Source organism: Lepidothrix coronata, unplaced genomic scaffold (assembly GCF_001604755.1).
Source record: "Lepidothrix coronata isolate B3197 unplaced genomic scaffold, Lepidothrix_coronata-1.0 Scaffold71, whole genome shotgun sequence".
In the NCBI taxonomy this organism is placed as follows: domain Eukaryota; kingdom Metazoa; phylum Chordata; class Aves; order Passeriformes; family Pipridae; genus Lepidothrix; species Lepidothrix coronata.
Window position 1 is genome coordinate 4,332,154 of NW_016690251.1, and position 20,209 is coordinate 4,352,362.

Below are 20,209 nucleotides of genomic sequence, written 5' to 3' on the forward strand. Positions count from 1 at the left end.
TTACAAAACACCGCTCCATTGGTCTGATTACAAGTTAGTGGTATTTGGAATTTGATCTGCAATTGAATGAATCACACAGGTGTAACATTTGACTGTATTTGTATCACTTAAGTTTGCCACCGAAGAGCTCCATCCTGCAAGCCCATAACAGTCATATAAGTCATCAGTGACAGGACTGTGGATTTGCTGATAGTTTTATCAGTGAACTGGAGAAGCCATTTGAGGCTTTTAAGAGAGTTATTCTAGTTTATGTGAATGGATCTGTGCAGTTCAGAGAGTTTTATCTGTTACTCCCTAGTAACTGTAAGCCCCCTTATCGATCCTACCACATGCACCATGAAAGTAGGGTACTCCCCAGATTTCAAGGGGAATGTTGTTGCTTATACACCAGCATTTACATTGGGCTGCCTGGGTTAATCCAGATTGTCATTACCTGGAGTAGGTGATCATTACTGTTTGGCTGGCAGCCTGAAATGAAGGCTGAGCAATCATCATTATGTCCTCTTATATAAATGTTGAGTATCCTGAAAGAAGACCACCTTACTCAAGCCCTGGGCACCAGGAAAAATCCCGGAGTCCAGCAGCCAGAAAAGTCACTGTGAGCATCTATCAGTTACGTTATCATTTTTAGCCATAAGGAAAAGGAGACAGCATCCTTCATTCAGCTACATGGCTCCAAACCAACCCCACAAACAAACAGACACAGATAAACCACAACCACACAGATAAACATACACGTCACTTATAATAATGAAGTAAATATGATTCCATCAGAAGTTGAATCAATTAAATTTCTTTAAGATAGGTATGTGTAACAGAAAATGAATTTTTTCCACAATTTGGGAGAATTTTGCCATCCGGTTGAAACAAAAACATCACCACAACCACACCCCNGGTTTTTTTCCTAAAAAGTCCTTGTTTATGTTAATTGAAACATCTACTATCACTGAAATCAAAGCATTTCATTTTCACATTTAAAATTCCATTGTGTATGATACATACCACATCAGTGCAAAGTAACTTAAAAAAAAATAAAATTAATGTATTCTGTTATGATAAAAAGATCCCTTTTTAAGTGTATGTAAAAGGTTAAGAAGATTTCATCAAAATCATTGTGGTTCCTTGGAGCTGATCTGCATAGCCAGCTGGAGATGGAGACCTTTTCTGGGCGAATAATCAGAATATTTTGCATCAGCTGCATACACATGTGAAGAACAAAAGCTGAGGCAGAAGGAGAAAGAAGGCTATGAAAGCTTACAGCAGTGGCCGCTTCATATATACCCTCAGAGTCACAGCTCTGAATGTTCAAATTCTCTCTGGGTTCAGGTAATTGTTTTAAAAAGCAGATTTACATTTCAGCTTGTATCTGACATCTTTACTAACTGGGTAATCAGGTATTTCCATAATCCGGAGTTTGGCCCTTCCCCCACATTGGATACATTATGCCTCAAAAACATGCAAGGGAAAAAAAACCAAAAAACAAAAAAACGGAAACCCACCATCTAAACAGTCAGATCAGTAACAGCTTGAAATCCATCTTGGCGTGCAAACCATTACTATCCATCGCAAGCTGTGGCCCAATTACCCCTCTAATTCTCTCAGTGAAGCCAGACTATTTCCTTTCTTTTTATCCCAGTATCAACCATTCAAATGAAATTCAGTCAAATATTGATCTTGATGTTGTTCCATTAAGGAACAGTCTCAGCAATTTGGAAATATATAACACGTATCTGCTGTTCATCTTCTGTATAGGGTTAGTTTCCAGTGCCTCTCAGAATGAAGCAATATATTACACAGCAAACTTTTAAAGCTAATGTATTCAAGTCTGACTTGCAATTGCACTTAGTACAACGATGACCAGATTTATGGACAAAGTCATGAATAAGTTTGACAATTTCACTCTTTCCACAGTTATCCCAGTAATCTTTGAGCAACTCAGATATTTTACAATTCATGTGGTTTTCATGCTGGATCAATGAAGCTGGTGGGGACACACAGGAAGGCAGCTCAGTGAGGCAATACCCGAAAGATGACACGATCAAACACCATGGATTGTGAATATTTAGTAGGAGAAGCCAAGCAATTTGCAGGAAGAACCTCAACACTGCAGTAAATCCTTAAAATTAATGAATGTACACACGGGGGAAGTCAGATGCCAGCAAAGGGCCTAAAAATGTCACAGGCTTTGATGGGGATTTTGCACTGAGCTCTGTGAATACCGCAAGCAACGACTGAAGCCTCCAGTTCTGATGAACTCCTGCTACCAAGGCAGTAACTCCTCAGCAGCAACCAAACTGCAGGACGCAGGTAGCTCCCAGCAGGGTTTACATTCCCACTATTAGCTTCCCTGGGAGGTCTCCTCTGATTTGGTGCTGCAGCAAAAGGGCAAATAGCAAAATGAGCAGTACATGTAATGAAGTGAAATGAAAGCAGAAGGGCTCCTGCACATGAAGTCTCCGAAGTGTCACCAGCAGTAGCTACTCTGTAATGTTCTCGTTGTAAAGCTAGAATTGCATCTGAGTAAAATTCCTATTCTGGCAGCAGCAGGCTCAGCATGTACCATGGAACAACAATGCACTCAGCCTGGTGGCTCAGACTCTTTCTGTGAGACAGAAACAACGCTTCCTGCCCTCGGAGAAAAATTAGCAATTAAGTAAGATAACTAATTACTGGAAAGCACTTGAATAGTCAAGTGAGGAAGATTATTTAGAATTAGAAAAGGGCCTACTATTGCCTTGATGTACAAACACAGTCCAGTACAAAGCAAGACTCTCAGCATATACAGGCACTTTGTCACCTTCAGTATTTGTATAGAATTACTGCGGAAAAATACACACAAGCAAAACCAGAATCACAAATACAACACAGCATGTAGAGCAAAACCTTATATATACACCTGATTCCTCCTTTTCTTCAGATCTGCAGCCTCCCTATGGTTATTAATAAGACTTTCTGAAGATGAAATCTGTTTAACCTCCTTCCTGAAAGGACGTGGACCAGAAAATGTGTCTTAAAAATTCAGTGTTCAACTAAATGGAGGAAAGAAAAACTCTTTCAGTGGAAGAGGCTTACGTGAAAGAAAAATGGACTTGATAATCTCAAAGGTCTTTTTCAATCTTAACAATTCTATGATTCTATTAAAATGAGAGAAAGAAGCAGGAAACGCTTCATATTGTGCACAGTCTTAGCACCAATACCTCTGACTGAAGTATTACTTAGCTGTTCTCAGACTACTGCTCCACCACAGTAGTCCAGGTGTAATTATTGTTGAAATAAAAATAAGTAAGTTAAATTCATGGTTCCCAGCCTTTCTGTACTCTTCTCCTTACCTATGACAGTCTCTCCCCAGCAAGGAAAAGGAGCGAGAAACTCCTTTATGTTTCCCTTGATGCCCCTCCTGAGAAAAGGGCTGTGAACAGGCAGCTACAATTCTCCCCTGCCAGGCTCGGGCAATGCTTCTGGGAGGCCATTCCCTAATACTGACAGGGAGAAGGAAGCGGAACAAAAATTACAGTCCACTGCTGAGCCCTCAATTACTGATCTGATCTGCTCCACAAAGAAAAAATCAGGTATAAGGTAGCCTGTTCCTCACAGGCACCTGATCTAGGATGGGGCAGCACACACATGGCTCCCATCCCATCTTGTTTACTTGACAGAGAAAATCAAACGGCCCTTCTTTCTTGGTTTTGCCTTGGGCAATATACACAGTGGCACCAGACGTAGTTTTGCCTGTCACAAAGCAAAGGACAATATCAGCTGCAAAGTGGTGCAGGGATTTAAAGAAAAGACGCCATAGAAAGACTAAATTCAGACACTGTTCTTTATTCTAAAACTGCAGCACTAGGGCCACCTTGGGCAGAGCTAACACTGAAAACAACCATAAAACAACCAGCATCACCTGGCCAGAAAAGCCCATCTATTGCAAAAGTATTGTGAAGCAGCAATAAATGCTTAAAAGGAAAAACTAAGTTGAATAAAGTTGCCAGTGGCATCAGTATTTTACCTGGCTCTCAGTGAGAGGTCCAGCATTCACAGCCTGGCACTAGTTTTAAGAAGCGACAAATACAATATGAAAATGAAGAGGCACCTTGGTTCCCAGGCTTATCTTTAACATTAAATTTTACTGACTCACTTCAGGGCTCTATGTACATACATCTCACAAGCAAATTGTAGTGCCCACAAAAAGCTAAAGAGCAGCTTGGATTGCCCCCTCCCATTTTAATGGGGATGATCTCTGCCCAGTCTTTCCAGGCCTGTTTCACATAATGTAACATCTCTACAGCACAGTGCCAGTTTTTGTGCATCATTTCCAACGATTTCTCCCCAAAAACATAACATTCTAAAACCAGCTTACTTGAACCTTTTATTAAGGTTCCTCTCCCAAGTTACCAATGTCTGTAACAACTTTCTTTTGAATAAACTCATTTATAAATACAGGCGAAGGGCAACTTATAGCAAGTTACCTCAGAGTCACCTTCTTTGGTCCCCAAAATCAGCATAAATGGATCTATCAGTGAATGAGGTTCATGGAAAGCCCTCATCCAGCCAGGCTGACAAAGACCCTCCTCAGGGCTCCTTGCCTTTCTTAGTATGAATGTGCGGACATGGATGCGATGGGTCAAACAAACACTGATGCTAAAGAAACTCTTTGTCTGCTCTGAGGAAAAAAACCTCACAATACTCATCCCCAAAATAATTTAAAATAAAAATTTAGTTGTTTTTTTTTTAAAAAAGTCTAACGCAAAACATCTCTCCCCCGCAGAGTCCAAGCACTGCCCAAGCATCACTCCTGACTTTAAAAGGAGCCATAAAATCAGCATAGGTGAGCTCTTTCATCCCATTACTGCTCAGTAATTACACCAATGGAAAATATGACCTAAACCTCGGACAAGTAAATGTATTTGGAGCTTTCACAGGCCCCACAGGCCCCACTCCTTCAGTTGCCACTGCAGCACAACAAAGTGCCTTGGAGCAGAAATTAGAAACCTTTTAGAAACCTCTTCATCTGAGTTTTACCAAATGCACTGAGGATGCTTATAAATATTCAATATGAATTTTTAAAGTCTCTTTCTCTCATTTTCCCTCACCCCAATTAGCATTAGAAATCGTTTTACTTTTAAATACACAGATGGGAGCCAAGTCTGAAGTCAAAAGCACTCACTCACTATAGTGACGAAGGCCATGTAAGAGAAGAGCCAGCCTGAAACACAGGCAGCCCCAGGCACCGAAATAACACAGAACAAAGCACAAACAAGAAAGGATTAATTCAAACGTTGGTGGAGAAATGTGAAATAGCACAGAGGACTAAAGCTGTGCCAGAGCTCGCCCAACATGAAATCCAGTCCACCATGTCCCCACAGCCCCAGGCAAGGATTTCACACTTTCTCATTAGTGTCCTATAATTACTCCGAAAGCTCAGCATAAAGATCTCAGGTGGAGCCAGGGATCTGCACAAGCTCTAAACAGCTGGCATGGTCAGGCCCCGGTCTGAGTGTCACGACATGTCACAGCTCAGTCTCCCTGGCTCATTTCTCATGGTACCCGTGTGTTATTCAGCTGCCTCCACCAAAACCTAAGCTGCTTCTCTTGGCAAATCTGGCAGGTGGATGTGTTAGCCATTACCCAAAATGTACATTTCATATTAAAATATCATCAGATGATCTTTGTGAAATCAACTGATTAAGACACAGTGAAGCATTCTCCTACAAAATAATTCAGAAGTGCCTGACTTAGACACTTAGATATGTTTTCAGCTCTGTTTCATATAAATATCCAACCACCTCATAAAGGAATCAGCAAGAGGTGGAGGTAGTAAAGAAGGGCCATGACCATGTAGAGAGATCCAGAAGTCATAAAATCCAGAAATATGGTAACGCACATGATAACAAGGCCACCTGTTACTGTTAATTAGGGTATTGGTTATCCTATAAGAAAACAGTAACCTTGCTTAAAAAGTTCTTTTAAGTCTTTCCCAAAAAAACAGAAGTAGTTTCCAATGGTTTCTGAAAGGTTCCCTCACCCCCATAGCAAAATGTCTTTTCCTGTAGAAACAGAGTAAAGTCAAAAGCGATTTCCAAAGACTTTGCAGAACGTATGCCTTTGGATTTTATTTTATCCAAAAGGATAAAACAAAGCCTTTTGGCTAGTCCCTCTTGCATGCAGCAACCACAAGGTTAAACAGTCTTCCCAACAGCTGGACATGAGGAGTTTAGGAAATACACAGTAGTAAACGGAAGAAACAGAACCGGTTGTGGACTGCTATAATCCTTACATAAGCAGTCTGCCCATGTGGAATCCATCTGAATTCATGGCAAAAAAAAAAAAAAAAAAGTGGCACATTCAAAGCATGATTCATTTGACCTATTTTAGGTGGCCATGTTAAAATACAAGCAGAGCTAAGCCTCCGGAGCAGCTCTTTGACACCAGAGTCTGTAAGAAAGGCACAGCTGTTCACGTTCAGGTAGATCAATTCTGATGTTAAATAGTTAGCTCTCATTTTCTCATCAGTTTCGTTGTTACATTATCACACCCAGTGCTTCCAAGCAATTACAAAACACCGCTCCATTGGTCTGATTACAAGTTAGTGGTATTTGGAATTTGATCTGCAATTGAATGAATCACACAGGTGTAACATTTGACTGTATTTGTATCACTTAAGTTTGCCACCGAAGAGCTCCATCCTGCAAGCCCGTAACAGTCATATAAGTCATCAGTGACAGGACTGTGGATTTGCTGATAGTTTTATCAGTGAACTGGAGAAGCCATTTGAGGCTTTTAAGAGAGTTATTCTAGTTTATGTGAATGGATCTGTGCAGTTCAGAGAGTTTTATCTGTTACTCCCTAGTAACTGTAAGCCCCCTTATCGATCCTACCACATGCACCATGAAAGTAGGGTACTCCCCAGATTTCAAGGGGAATGTTGTTGCTTATACACCAGCATTTACATTGGGCTGCCTGGGTTAATCCAGATTGTCATTACCTGGAGTAGGTGATCATTACTGTTTGGCTGGCAGCCTGAAATGAAGGCTGAGCAATCATCATTATGTCCTCTTATATAAATGTTGAGTATCCTGAAAGAAGACCACCTTACTCAAGCCCTGGGCACCAGGAAAAATCCCGGAGTCCAGCAGCCAGAAAAGTCACTGTGAGCATCTATCAGTTACGTTATCATTTTTAGCCATAAGGAAAAGGAGACAGCATCCTTCATTCAGCTACATGGCTCCAAACCAACCCCACAAACAAACAGACACAGATAAACCACAACCACACAGATAAACATACACGTCACTTATAATAATGAAGTAAATATGATTCCATCAGAAGTTGAATCAATTAAATTTCTTTAAGATAGGTATGTGTAACAGAAAATGAATTTTTTCCACAATTTGGGAGAATTTTGCCATCCGGTTGAAACAAAAACATCACCACAACCACACCCCCCTCCAAAAAAAAACCCCAAAAAAGCAAACAAACAAAAAACAGGGGGAAAAAAAAAAGACAAAGAAAAATCAGATTCCAGACATTCTTCAGAGGCACAGAAAGTCGGTTAGTGCTTCATCCAGTTAATTAACTATAATTCATTTAGTCTGTGGCAGCTAATGCTTCAAGAATAAAGGGAGGAAAAAGGATGGTTACCCAAAAGTGGCTTTGCCAGTTCCACATTTTATTACCAAAGGTGAATAAAACTTTTGCTGTAAGTGCCTGTCTCCTGCTTGGTGCAATGGGGCTCCTCAGGGTATCCTATCACTCTTTTGATGTTCTGCTGTGTTTTCAAAGCATCTTTCAAAGTGATAATATTCTGTAAACGTTTTCATGCCTCAAATAACTTTCTTGCCAAGTTCATTCAATCCAGGATTGTTTTCTTTGCTATTTCCCTCTTGCTGTTGCTTCATATGGTAGCACTCTGCTATAGGACAGAGTCAGGACTAAAACTCACACAACATGAGTTTCAGCATCTTCAGAGATGCTGGGTAACTCCAGTATCTCCTAATATTAGGAGAATCTCAGGCAACTAGGGCTGTAATATTCTTGTTTCAGTCCCATCCCATGTAAAATGGCACACTATAATAAGTACTTGTTTATTTATTCTATTTATTAATAGGATTCATTTAATTTATGTTTGTACAGCACTATAGACTGTGCTCTAAAACTATAACCATAAAACATCAAGTGCCATTGTAAACATATATTAATGGGTATATCTACACATACAATATATCTGCGTGCAATCAGGTACTTCTTCAGCATCAAATATTTGGTAAATACTTTAATATATTTAATTAATATATGGCGGAAATCTCTTCTTCATATCAGTACAGCTACCTTAAGGAAAACTCATACTATAAGAAACAGCTTGATTCAGTTAGAGTCTGCAAATTTGAATGACCATGGTATACTTCTAACTGAGCTGGATCAATACTGCTGACAGCAATTAGCACTGCTAAGAAGAGCCACTTTGCCTCACGCCTGGTTTACAACCCATGTCTCCTTTTAAACACGTAACCAAACAGGTTGACCACTACTGTCACACAGGAAGCTGGTATCACATGAGCTCCAAAAACACTGAGATAAAAGCTATGGGATAAAGTCTGTTGTTTAAAAAAAAAAAAAAAAATTAGGATGCAGTGTGCCCCAGAAACAAATTACTGGTACTCATATCTCACGGATGGAGAAGGGACAGGACATGAATTTCTGCAAGGCACGTCAGCATTATTTTTAAATCTACATCCACATAACAAAGTGTGTAGAATATAAATACATGTGCAAGCGCCCAGCTCATGTGGCCCCTAAAAGCAAAGTCAGGAACTCAAACTCTAATGAAGTAGTGCTATAAGAGCAGCTCAGACCAGAATTAGTTGTTCACTGACAAGAGCTACTCAAGAAGGCACAGAAAAGGTGAATTACTCTAATGCAAAGATTCTAGCCCTTACCAAGACTCAGAGAAGATTTGAGCTCTCTTGCAACTCAAAACCCTTATCCTTTCCTTCTCTCTCCATGTCTGTTTAATGCTAGGCTGCCAAGCAGTAGCCAATTGACAGAAAGTGCTTCACAGGGAGTTTCTGCCGTTACATCACACTGAACAAGTCTTCCAGTTATCAGAGAAGCAGCCAGTTCCTGGAGGAAAATATGTGCTTTATGGGAAAGAAGCTGATGGGTAACAATTGGAAGCAAAACTGTGACATTAAAGGACAGGAGGGTCACACTGTTTCTCCTGGTTTTTTTTATACAACATAAAATAGTAGGCTTGAGAAGAGCAGGAGAAGGAAGCTTTAGGAAAAACACTTCCAGCAGAGCCAAGAAAAAGAGGACATGTTGGGATGATGCTGTTTTCCTCATTTTTGTGAAGTTTCTTGACTCTGCTAAGAGGAAGTCACAGACATTAATCCCCACTATTACAAGACCAGGTCAGAGGCAAATTCTGCCATTACTTACACCAGGTTTTACTCTGAACTATATCTTAACTGTAGGAGAAACTGAATGGTTTTACAGTTAAGAGATGAAAAGTACATTTGCCTGTGAAGTTTGGGGGTTTAAACGGTAATGTAAAAATTAACGGGTGGAAATGCTGCAAAGAGCAAATTTCAGATGGGATCCTGATCCACAGCCATCATTCCACCAACATTAACCGATTCCTCCAAACCTGCAAATGTGTTCCAGTCCTGATTTTTGACACTTCTTCACCCAAATTCTGAACAGACAGTTCTACTTTACAACCAGTTGGGAGTAACTTCTAAATAGCTAAATTCAGTTGAAAGAGTTCTAAAATTAATTGATACAGGGAAGCATAAGGTCCTCGTGGGACTGATGGGAATCCACCAGTCATGGTTATAGCTAATTCACCATATCTTGGCTGCAGTGAAAAACCTTAAACAGAAGCTCCTGCTGCACTTGGTGTTGCACAGTAGGTGACAAAGACAATGCTCACCCATAGAGCAGATTTCAGAGTCACACTCCTTCATTTCACTGGCATCTAATAAAGAATGAGTACGCAGAAAGAAGGATCCTCTGTCACTGGGAAAGGGGAGGCTATACTCCACCTCTTTTACTACCCATACAAGGAAGAGATTCACCTGTTTGGCTCTAGTTTGATATCCAACAACCATCTGAAACAGTATCAGTTTCTCTACTTGTAAAAATAAAATTTAAATATTTATTTGTTAGGTTTCAGGTTTTCACAGTTTGGTTCTATAGGAGAAAGCAGCTCTGACATATTCCCATCTTACTCATCAGGTAAGCAAATAATCTAGTTCAGTCAGGAGTATCTGGGACATGCTGACTGGTTTGATGTAAACACTGAGGTCACTATTTCCATTTGCTTTCTGTGGACAAAGTGGTTAAGAATGTAACATATACACAGAAGTTTTGTTTGAGAAGGTAGGTAATACATGACAAAGAACATTATGTCCCAGTTCACTCCTTGAGAGGGTAAACTGGAGCTTTCACTACCCAATTTGTTTACAATCCTGGTGTATAAATGGTAAGACTGGGCAAGCTCATAATTTCCTTTTTAGGTCCAAGCTCCTGCTATTTGCTGAACACAGCCAGCGTTCAGCCGAATTACACTTTTGAGCTCCTGTCATAAATCCATGACCAAACCAGATTTCACACTGTATGATAAACTGTCTGTTGTGGCCACGCAGGATTTCACACAGCACACACCGAATTCAGCTCTCTCTGGGACAGTGCTTTCTGTCCCACAGCATAGGCTGAACTGAAATTAAATCTCCATTTCGGTATCACATGGGTTGTTTTTTCAATAAACTTATGAGAGTTAAATGTAGAGCTCGCCTTGATTTACAAGAGCAACACACCAGACTGTCTTTGACAAATAGTTGAGCATTTCAGCTTCCTCCCACCAGAGGCCAGGGATGGATGGAAGCTCTGGGCTGCTCACTGCAATATTTATAGCCACCAAGCAGCCAGCATCCTGTAGAGACCTGACCCATTTAATTATCTGAAAAAGTTGAAAGAAAAAAAAAAAGAACAGGGTTTCTGACGCCTGGAATAGCATTGCAGGACAAAGGTAAATTTTACATCCATTAACAACAGCCCTGAATTTGTCACTACAGCTCTCACAGAACTACCCACCCATGCTATGGTCTGGAACTACATAGGAGGGTTTCCAGGTTATAATATTTTAATACGAACTGGCAGAATTTATCATTCATTTTAGCACTTTGGCTTGATTTCCAGCTCACAGAATTTTCCGTGAGCATGGACATTTCTCAGAACTTACTAATTGAAACTATCTACCAAATAAATTCTACATAGCTTCAGCAACTACTTTGCAAATACTTTATTACAAGCATTTGAAACTTGAACTCTATGTATTAATTTTAATTGAATAATTCCACAGATGGATGAGGGAAAGGATCACATGCAAACTTCTACTTAGCTACACTGTAAAGTACTACCAGTATAACTATTCCAGGACGTTTGATGCTCTTTTTTTCTGTTGCTGTTGTTGGATTGGTTTGGGGAGATTTTTTTAAATCAACGAGGTCTTACTGTTAAAAGATCTAGTTGAAATTAAATTTCTGCTAATACTGTTCTGTCTTGGAATGAGTTGAACATGTCAATACTCCTACACTGATAGTAACAGCACTGCAATCAGGTTTGTTTTCCCATTTTAACTACATCAGTATAGTTACAGCAGTAAAAGTTTTCCGAGGGTGGGTAGGGTGTTACATCTTGTCATTTGTCCTATTTTGTGAGAAGGCTAGAAGGCTATCTTCCACTTCCACACAATAGTTGGATTTTCAAAAAGATAACACAAATTCTAACACCTCTGTCCTTTTCTGAAGAAGCCAAGCTCTAGCAGTGTAGTCAGTCCCTGCGACCATTTGCCTGCTAATAAAAAAATGCCAAGGATACCACAGGATCTCAGATGGAAGCACTTCCAGCTGGGAGTGAACTGACAATTTATTTTGGTCTAGAGCTTTAATCTGGATTTGAACTCCCCAACTAGAAACAAATTGCTCTCCCTCATTCAGCAACCTAAGCCATCTGGGTCTGGTCATCAGCATGACAATGGGATCTGTATATCTGGCCTGATACCAAAAACCAAGTCTTCAAGGCAGGGTACTATTGCATAAACAGTTATCCTTTTGCCACACAGCTCTGCAGCCAAAGATCAGGGAGAAAATTCAACTCTGGGTAGGTTAACAGCTACAGATCATATTGCCTTTCAGAAATGGCCCTCAAACTGCTTTCAGCACCTGAAAAGCCTACTCAGGGCTTTAAGGAGGACCATACACAGACCCACAGCATATGGGATCCCAAAGTTCAAACATATACAGGCAATTAATATATCTGCATGTTGTAGAACCCAGAAATAGCCTGAAAGTCATCTGCAAGAAAGCTATCTGGGCAGAAGGAAGGAGACCCTAGACTTACAGCAGGACCATTCTAATGATCTTTGTTTATTTAGTGGTGATACTGAAGTAACATCTTTGACTATAAATTCCACTGCACAGGTCTCAAATAGCTAAGGAATTGGCTTCACCTGAAGTGAAGTAAAGCCAGAGATTTGTTTCCTATATATGAATCCTGTCTCTCGTGGTGCAAATCCTGAACCTCAGTTGCGTGACACAGCAATCTCCACACACCATCATAACTCTTTTACACAGAGGTGCACAAAGGATAGAAACAACCTGGGGAGCTGATGTCACTCCATGCGATACTTTGAAGAGGTTTCACAAAACCAGGGAAAGGAGCATCACCAGGGTTAAGACACACAGTATAGGGCAACAGGCTGTTTGCTCTCACCAAGTATCAGCAAAGAACTTGCAGCTGCTCTGCTTGGTGGTTCCCCCACCTCACAAGCACCCTCCAGAGCAGGGGCTCTAGGAAAGTACTCAGGGGGCCACTGGCCACTTCCAGTGTCCATGATGCCATATTGTCCTGGAACTGTTGGCCTGGTGGCATGCAGGCAGCCTCTGGTCAGGAGGAGCCTGGATAAGCTGTTTCTGCTCCAGCAGCTTCTGCAAGGTTGGGAAGGCAGGAGATGGCACCCCACAGTATCCCCACTTCCAGCACAGATGCCTCAGCTGCTTAAGCCTCTCAGACCTGGAGTTACTTCTTGGTACAGAAAGGTGTCCCAGGTGCCTTCATAGCACACCACAACAAGTTTTCATTGGGCAGGCACTCAGGGCTGGATGGCAGGAGATGGGATAGTACACACCATATTCAGTTCTGCTGTGCTGGGATCACACATTCTTTGTGTGTTTTCTCCCTGACACTGGCAAAACTAAACATAACGTAAATGAAAACAAATAACTGCACATCCCCAGTTGGTCTGAGCATCAGAAAAAAAAAAAAACCCAAACAAAAAACAAGTGAAAAAAGAATTACTTGTGATGCAGTTCCTGGGTCTCTACCACATGTTCTATTTTGCCAGTGGGTTCAAGCAATATGGAATAAACAAAATTATAAATGCAGGCAGCTTTATAAACAGCTAAAATTTCATATCTTTGTGTTTACTGAGCTGTAGTTCAGGAAACAAAACAAAAATCTAGAAAGGTAAGGTTTAATGTGCATGTTTTGCCAAGAAGCAACTACACCACACATTCAAAACAGTAATAGAGCAATTACAGCAGGGATCTCTGGTAGGGGAGTCTGACCTTCTTGTTTTACACTCAAATACTAAGTGCTTTGAAAATCTGTCAAGGTAATTATTTTAAAGCTCAAACAGAACACTCACCACCAACAAACAGTCGGTTTGAGTCTCTGGTAGAGAAGGAGCTCTACAGAAACTGGGTTAGGGATGTACTTGAGCCTATGGTTTACCATCTTCTTCTTGACAGTTACAGCTTTCATATGTTTAAGTGATTACATTTAAGTAACAGGAGATTTTTTTTTTTTTTTTTTTTTTTTTTTTTTTTTGTTCTGAGTTAGCCAGTAGCAGTGTTTGCTCCTGGGGCTCTTGCTGCATCCAAGGGAGAACGCAAAATAGAATAAAATCAAAAAACTAACCAAAAAAAGCAACATTTTGAAGTAATACAGTCCATATATAAGGCAAACTCACTTCTAGCACAGCAAAACTCTTTTTTAATTCCACTAATATTTGTCTTTGAGTGTAAATACGAGCAAACAGGTCTTTTCAGCCTGTGCCCAGTGACATGTCTGGACTCCACCTGTGAGGAGCTGACAAGGCTCCCTCCAGATGCAGATAGCAGCTCTCTCTGCATCTCTCCAGTTACTTTCTTCTAAGGCTTTTCTGGAAAAGGGAGCTCTACATCACCACTCAGCAGCGTGCCTGCCCACAGCAGGATAAAACTTTTCATGCTACTTAATTGCTTCTTCCCCCTTATTTAAATACATCAGCTCAGACTCTCTCTTGCACGCAAACTGCAGCTTTTGCTGCTATGGTGAGCTGCTATGCCTCTTGAAATCTCAGTGCTGCACAATTAGCATTTGCATGTAATTTACATTTTTTTTTGTCTTAGTAATACAAAATTGCAACTGTGAAATCTAGGAAATTAAAGCTCTTGGGTTCCTCAGAAAATTTACATTGTACCTTCTATGTCTACCAGGTTTTTCTGCTCCTGTAATAAAGAAATGCTTTTGCAAGCAAACATCCTTTCTTCTACACCAGCATAAAACACAAAGCTAATAAATTATTAAACATGTATTAATGCACGGAAACACTGCAGTCTGAGGCTTGATCTTAAGTCCTTGGACTCCAGTCGGCCTCATGTGGGGAGGCCTGAGCAATCTGCCTCCTCTTTGCACGGGATGCTTCATTGCTTCAGCATTCCTGCACCCTCTGTGCTGCCTTCATCCGGCCACAACTAACACCTGCACAAGCACTTAGGACAGCAGCACACGTGAAGGTAACACAGGCATGTTTATCTGTGAAGTATGGACCACCACCTATATGCACAAGTGGGCTGGTTAGTACCTGTGCACACTGGGTCAGTCAGGAGCTTGGCTAAGAATTCAGCTTTCTCTACTCTTCTTTGCTCCAAGCAAGGGTATTTAGGGAAAAGGAACAAGAAACATACATATGTATACAATAATGGCCAGTCTTCGCGAGCGAAGATTTGGGAAAGGTCATTAACCCTTCGAGCCTGCGCAGTGGATTTTTTAGGTGAGACACAGCGTGCGCTGAACTGAGCCCACCCTTTAATCCTGAGGTTCATCTGCCGGGGCCGAGCAAGCTTGGACAGTGGCAGTGAGGGTCTCAGGACGTAGGTTTGTTTAGAGTGACCTTCTCTTAGATGGATTGCCTCACAGGGCTAACGAGCTCCATCTGCCTGGGGGGCTGGGAATCGAACCCGGGTCGCAGCGGTGAGAGTCCTGCACCCTAACCACTAGACCACCAGAGGCCCCATATGTATATAATATACACACATCTATAAACACAAACAGGCCCACATCCACAGCCAGCATTTTCCACACGCACACAATCCCATCTGACTGTCACACTGATTCCTGGGCATGCAGAAGCATAGTCTGGCACCTTAGATAGCCAAGCCAGGCAAACACTTCCAGATTTACAGGCTGATCTGCACAGGACGGGATTTTCAAGGCTTTAGTGCATAAATCCCAGGATGAAGTTTTCAGGATCCCTGCAAAGAGCTCCTAAGGCTGCAAAGTCATTATTCTGCCTCTTGGTCTTGCCTTCTATATCACATCGACTCCCACCACACAGGCTCCCAACCTGGATGCAGAGAAGTGGGCTCTTGCAGCAAGAAATACAGCTTCTTTACCTGTTAAGTTTTGCTTTCAGTAAGTCTGTATTTATGCAATGTAAAAAAAAAAAACAAAACAAAACCACCCCAAAAACTCCCAGTTACTGGTAGGCTCCACAAAGCTGGATCCTCAACCAGCAGCAAAAACTGGAAGCAGAGAAGTCACTGCTGTGAGATATACATTGAGTTTTCCAAGATTTAGAGGGAGAAGGGATCAGGTTATACATCAAGATAAAAAACAGATCAGCTTTGGGGAACATAAAAATCCCCATGCTTTGAAATCTGGTTTGGTCCTTATTTTAAAATCTGAAGCCGTTGAATCCTAATTGTTTAAAACCCTTCACCTCAATGCTACCAGAAGCAGAACATTTAGCTGTTTAGCTATTGTGGCATTTTGTGGATTGTCTCAGTGCTGCTGATGAAATGGAGAGATGCCTAAACTCTGATCTCCAAAATAGGAGCATTTCTAAATGCTTCTTCCAACTCTCCTTGTTAGAAATGAATTAAGAATTGCCAGGCAAGGTCAGAAAGAAGCTTTTTTCAGCCTGCATTAAGAAATGTATTCTGGCGGTAACGATGCCAGGAGGCAGACAAAAAGGGAAAACACACCAAACAAAGCTAAAAAACTTGTTCCTTTTGCAGTTCTCACAATACTAGGGGGGCATCCTCATGACTCCTGAAAGCTCAGAGATAATAAGGCTAAGCATTTAAAGAAAAAAATATGCTTTATCACAGTATTTTACCAGAAATACAGAGAATCAATTTTGGTAGGTACAAACAGATTGACAAATTGCAAACATTAAAAAAAATAAAAATCAAAGAGCACAATCAGAGTTACAAAGAGGTATGAATTCAGGATGCATTCAGGGAAGGTTAAAGAAAAATTAACTAGTGTTTTTGACACTCTAACTCACATTAGAATCACAGATCTAAACATAAGCACCTGTTTATGTAAAGCACCAAGCCCTCCTTCATCAAGCATTGAATTTAAGGTAGACATTTAGCCCACCTGAAGTTTTGTAGTGGTTTCAGAACAATGGTAGGAAGCATGGCCAAAAAAATCAATTAAAAAGCACATCACATAGTTCATAACAAGAATCTTCAAGGCAATGTTTTCTCATGTATTTCTGCAGAAATCTGCTATTAAGTAAATGTAATATGCACTTGCTCAGAGATTGGTTGTTACTGGGGAAAAAACGTGCACTAAAAATATGTAATTCAAAAATCAGCTCCCATAAAGTCATGTTAAAAGGGGTCTGTGATACATAGCAGGCATAAAAGAAATCCTTCTTAAATTCACACATAGAAAAAAAGGCTGAATCTGCCCTTGTGCTCCTACTGGGAAAATCCCTGCACTGAAATAAAGGTGATTATTTTCAGACAATGGCTTTTCTCCAGTATGGGTAAAGGTAACTGGATTTGTTTTACATAAAAAAATCATTATATCATCCAAACAGCATGTGTCATTGAAGTATCAAAAGATCACATCTCCTTGTGGTATAATTTGAGGTTTTTTCTGGCATTTTTTTGAATATTTCATTAGACAGCATATCTCCATGTGGTACTTTCCCCAGAGAGTTTGCCACTAACAGCTCTGCCTCTCTACACACACATGGCCACATTCAACTTTCTGCACCAACGTTATTGCCATTAAAGCTGAGTCTGCAGACTGTAAGCAGAGATGCCAGACAAGCCTGATGATAGCAAAACAGAGAGGAGGCTCTTCAGTATTGCTGAAGAGCCACTGGAGTAGATGGCACAAGCTTTTATTCCCAGCCAAGTACCGCCACCCAAGCCCCGTTACGGGTTTCCCCTGCAGAACAGAGATTGCTGTCAGCCTCTCATGAATTATCCTCCGACACAGCCAGCAAAATGTCAAACCCCACCAACTTTTCCTCTTCCCTAAAATTACTACCTTGCAGATAGGAGGGTGCTATTTCCTTTCACATTTGTGTAGGAGGGGGTGGGAGGCTTTCCAGCTTTTCAGGGACTGGGATGACATAACCCAGAAACCCCTTGGGACAGCATGTGCCGGGTACAGGAGCCACTGCAACCACCTGCTGCCCCACTCCACAGGCACACACACGGCATGCCATGGCTCTGCAGGGCTTCTTTCCTAGAGCCACCCGTGTCCACGGGAAACAGCCAACCTCCACCCCCCCAGCGTGTCCTGGAAAGCAGGTACTCTCCTCTCACACACCCAAGGGACTTCCCTCCAGCTCTCTGCTGAGATGAGCTACAAGGCTGATTTCCATGATGAAGCTACATGTCTCCTAATGTGCCCGAGGCATCCTGGGGAGAGGTATGATGGAGAGGAGAGGATTCTGACAGCAAAGAAGCTGCATTTCTCCATCCTACAAAATCCTCTCTCCCCCGTCTCTTTCCTATGCAGATCACAGGATCATCTGATAGCATCTACCAAAAGTCATAAGAAATTGAACTATGCAGAAAAGTACCGTTCCCTCCTCATAAGGCCTTATCAGTCAGATATTCCCAGGAGGGGGCAGAAACAGGGAGGAAATAAAAAGGGAAAACTGTTGACTGAAAAGCTGTATATAAATTTCATGTAACAAAACCTGCTCCTCACAATGAATCTTTTCCCAAAGGCAACAGCAGCCCAGCTCTGTCACTATCAGGACAAGGCTGTGAGCCCAAAACAAAAGCATCTTATCTGCAGCAGGAGTTGGCTGTGGTCACAGCAACAATGATCTTGTCCTCATTTCTCTAACAAGCTCCCACTGGAGTTGACACAAGGCAAACCCGAGGGAGGGAGTCTCACTTGATAGGCTTTTTTAATTTTTATTTTTAAATCGAGGTTTTCAGTCGTTTCACTCATCCAAGTTCAGGATGCTATTCTCATTCATTTCCTTGGAAGTAGGATCAGGCTCTCATTGCATAACTGCTAGGGAAAGAAAAAATCTAAACAAGAGCAGCAGGAGGAATGCTCACAGCCCGCTTTCCTTCCGTGCTCCTCCAAGCCGAGTCTGCCAGGAATTATATTGACCAGGGCACTCCATCAGCCTCTACCCTTGTCTTCACCCCAGGTCTGACTGTACCCTAGCATACTCAGAGGTCTAATTATTATCTGAATGGGAAAGATTTGTAGCAGAGCTATTTGTAGGAGCCAGGAGAGGACTCCCTGACGCTCTGGCTACCTTTGATTTCCTGGGACCTCAGGAGTGAAAACAACCTCCAATGGCACCCGAAGTTTCCCAACTTACATTCAATAGTGAGAAGCACTGATTACTTATCATGCTTAATACCAAGCAGCTTCTTCAGCCTAAGGTCATCCTATTTCCCGAGGAGAATAATAGGGATATTAAGAAGCCACTAGCCTCGCAAACTTGAGTGTCAACCCCCCTACGAAATCTTCCATTTAAATTGTGTGCAAGCTTCTCCATGGATATCAGGCTTTAATTTTTTTCTCAGGTTCTCCGAACAGTTCCTGCCGCGCTCAGGAAGCCCTGGGCGGCAGCCCCAGCCCCTCAGGATAGGGAGCTCCTCAATGGCAGGATGTTTACATGGTAAGTCAACCATGTGGGGAAACTCCTCTGCTCTCCAGTCCAAGACAGCCACCCTTCTTGCGCCGCCGCCGAGGAGCGCTTGGTACCCACTACTCCTCGAACCCCCTCGGGAAGCGGGGATTAACGCGAGGGCAGCCGGACGCGCCCCGCTCCGTCCCTTCCCGCAGGTGAGCAGCGGACAGCACCGTGCCGGCGATGGCCACGAGAGGACATCCCAACGCGAAGGGCACCGCGCCGCGCCGCCCCGCCCCTGCGCGGGGGGCTTACCTTGCGCACCCCGCCGAAGCCATGCTCCGCCGCCACCCGATCGGCCTCTGCCTGGCCCCCGCCGCGCAGCTCCACCAAGAAATGGTTGGTGTACACGGCTCCGCGGGCCGGGGGGGCGCCGAGGAAGAGCAGGAGGACGAGGACGAGGAGGAGGGCAGCCCGCAGCACCGGCGGCCCCGCCGGCATGGCCCCGCGCTGCGCGCCCGCGGAGGGCAGCCCGCCGGGGCGGGCGGGCAAGCGGGGAAGCGCCCAAAAGGATGGGAGGGGAAAAGGAGGAGGGAAGAAAAAAAAAAATATTAAAATTAAAACAAACGAGAGCGGCGGAAGGCAGGAGGGGAGCGGCGGTGCGATGTGTGAGCGCTGAGAGCCCGGCCCTCCGCGCCCCGCGCTCCGCGGCGGCCGAAGGGCAGCACCAGCCGCGGAAGGATGGGTGGAGGGGGGAACACGCTGCGCTGCCAATCACGAGCGGGGAGGATCGCCCTGTTCCCCCCCCTCCCTCCCCCCCGCACAGCCCACGGCGCTCGCTACACCCCTTCTTGTCTCCCCGACACCCCACCCACACCTCACACCCACCTGCCTCGGTCCTCCCCCGCCAGAGCCGCGCCCCCACAATTACACCCGCACGCCGCGCACCAGCTCTCCCCATAGCTCCCCCTCCCCCCCCCCCCCCCCCCCCCCCCCCCCCCCCCCCCCCCCCGGGGGGGGGGGGGGGGGGGGGGGGGG

The 20,209-nt window shown here is 43.0% G+C and overlaps 1 protein-coding gene across 1 annotated transcript in view; it reads right to left on the reverse strand.

Annotated features, from left to right (window-relative positions):
* The window catches only part of PCSK2 (proprotein convertase subtilisin/kexin type 2), a 108,996-nt gene extending 89,324 nt beyond the window's left edge, over positions 1-19,672 (reverse strand). The window contains exon 1 of the mRNA XM_017818969.1: positions 19,487-19,672. Coding sequence (XP_017674458.1) covers positions 19,487-19,672 — 186 coding nt within the window. The remainder of the gene's footprint in view (positions 1-19,486) is intronic.
* Between the last annotated feature and the right edge of the window lie 537 nt (positions 19,673-20,209).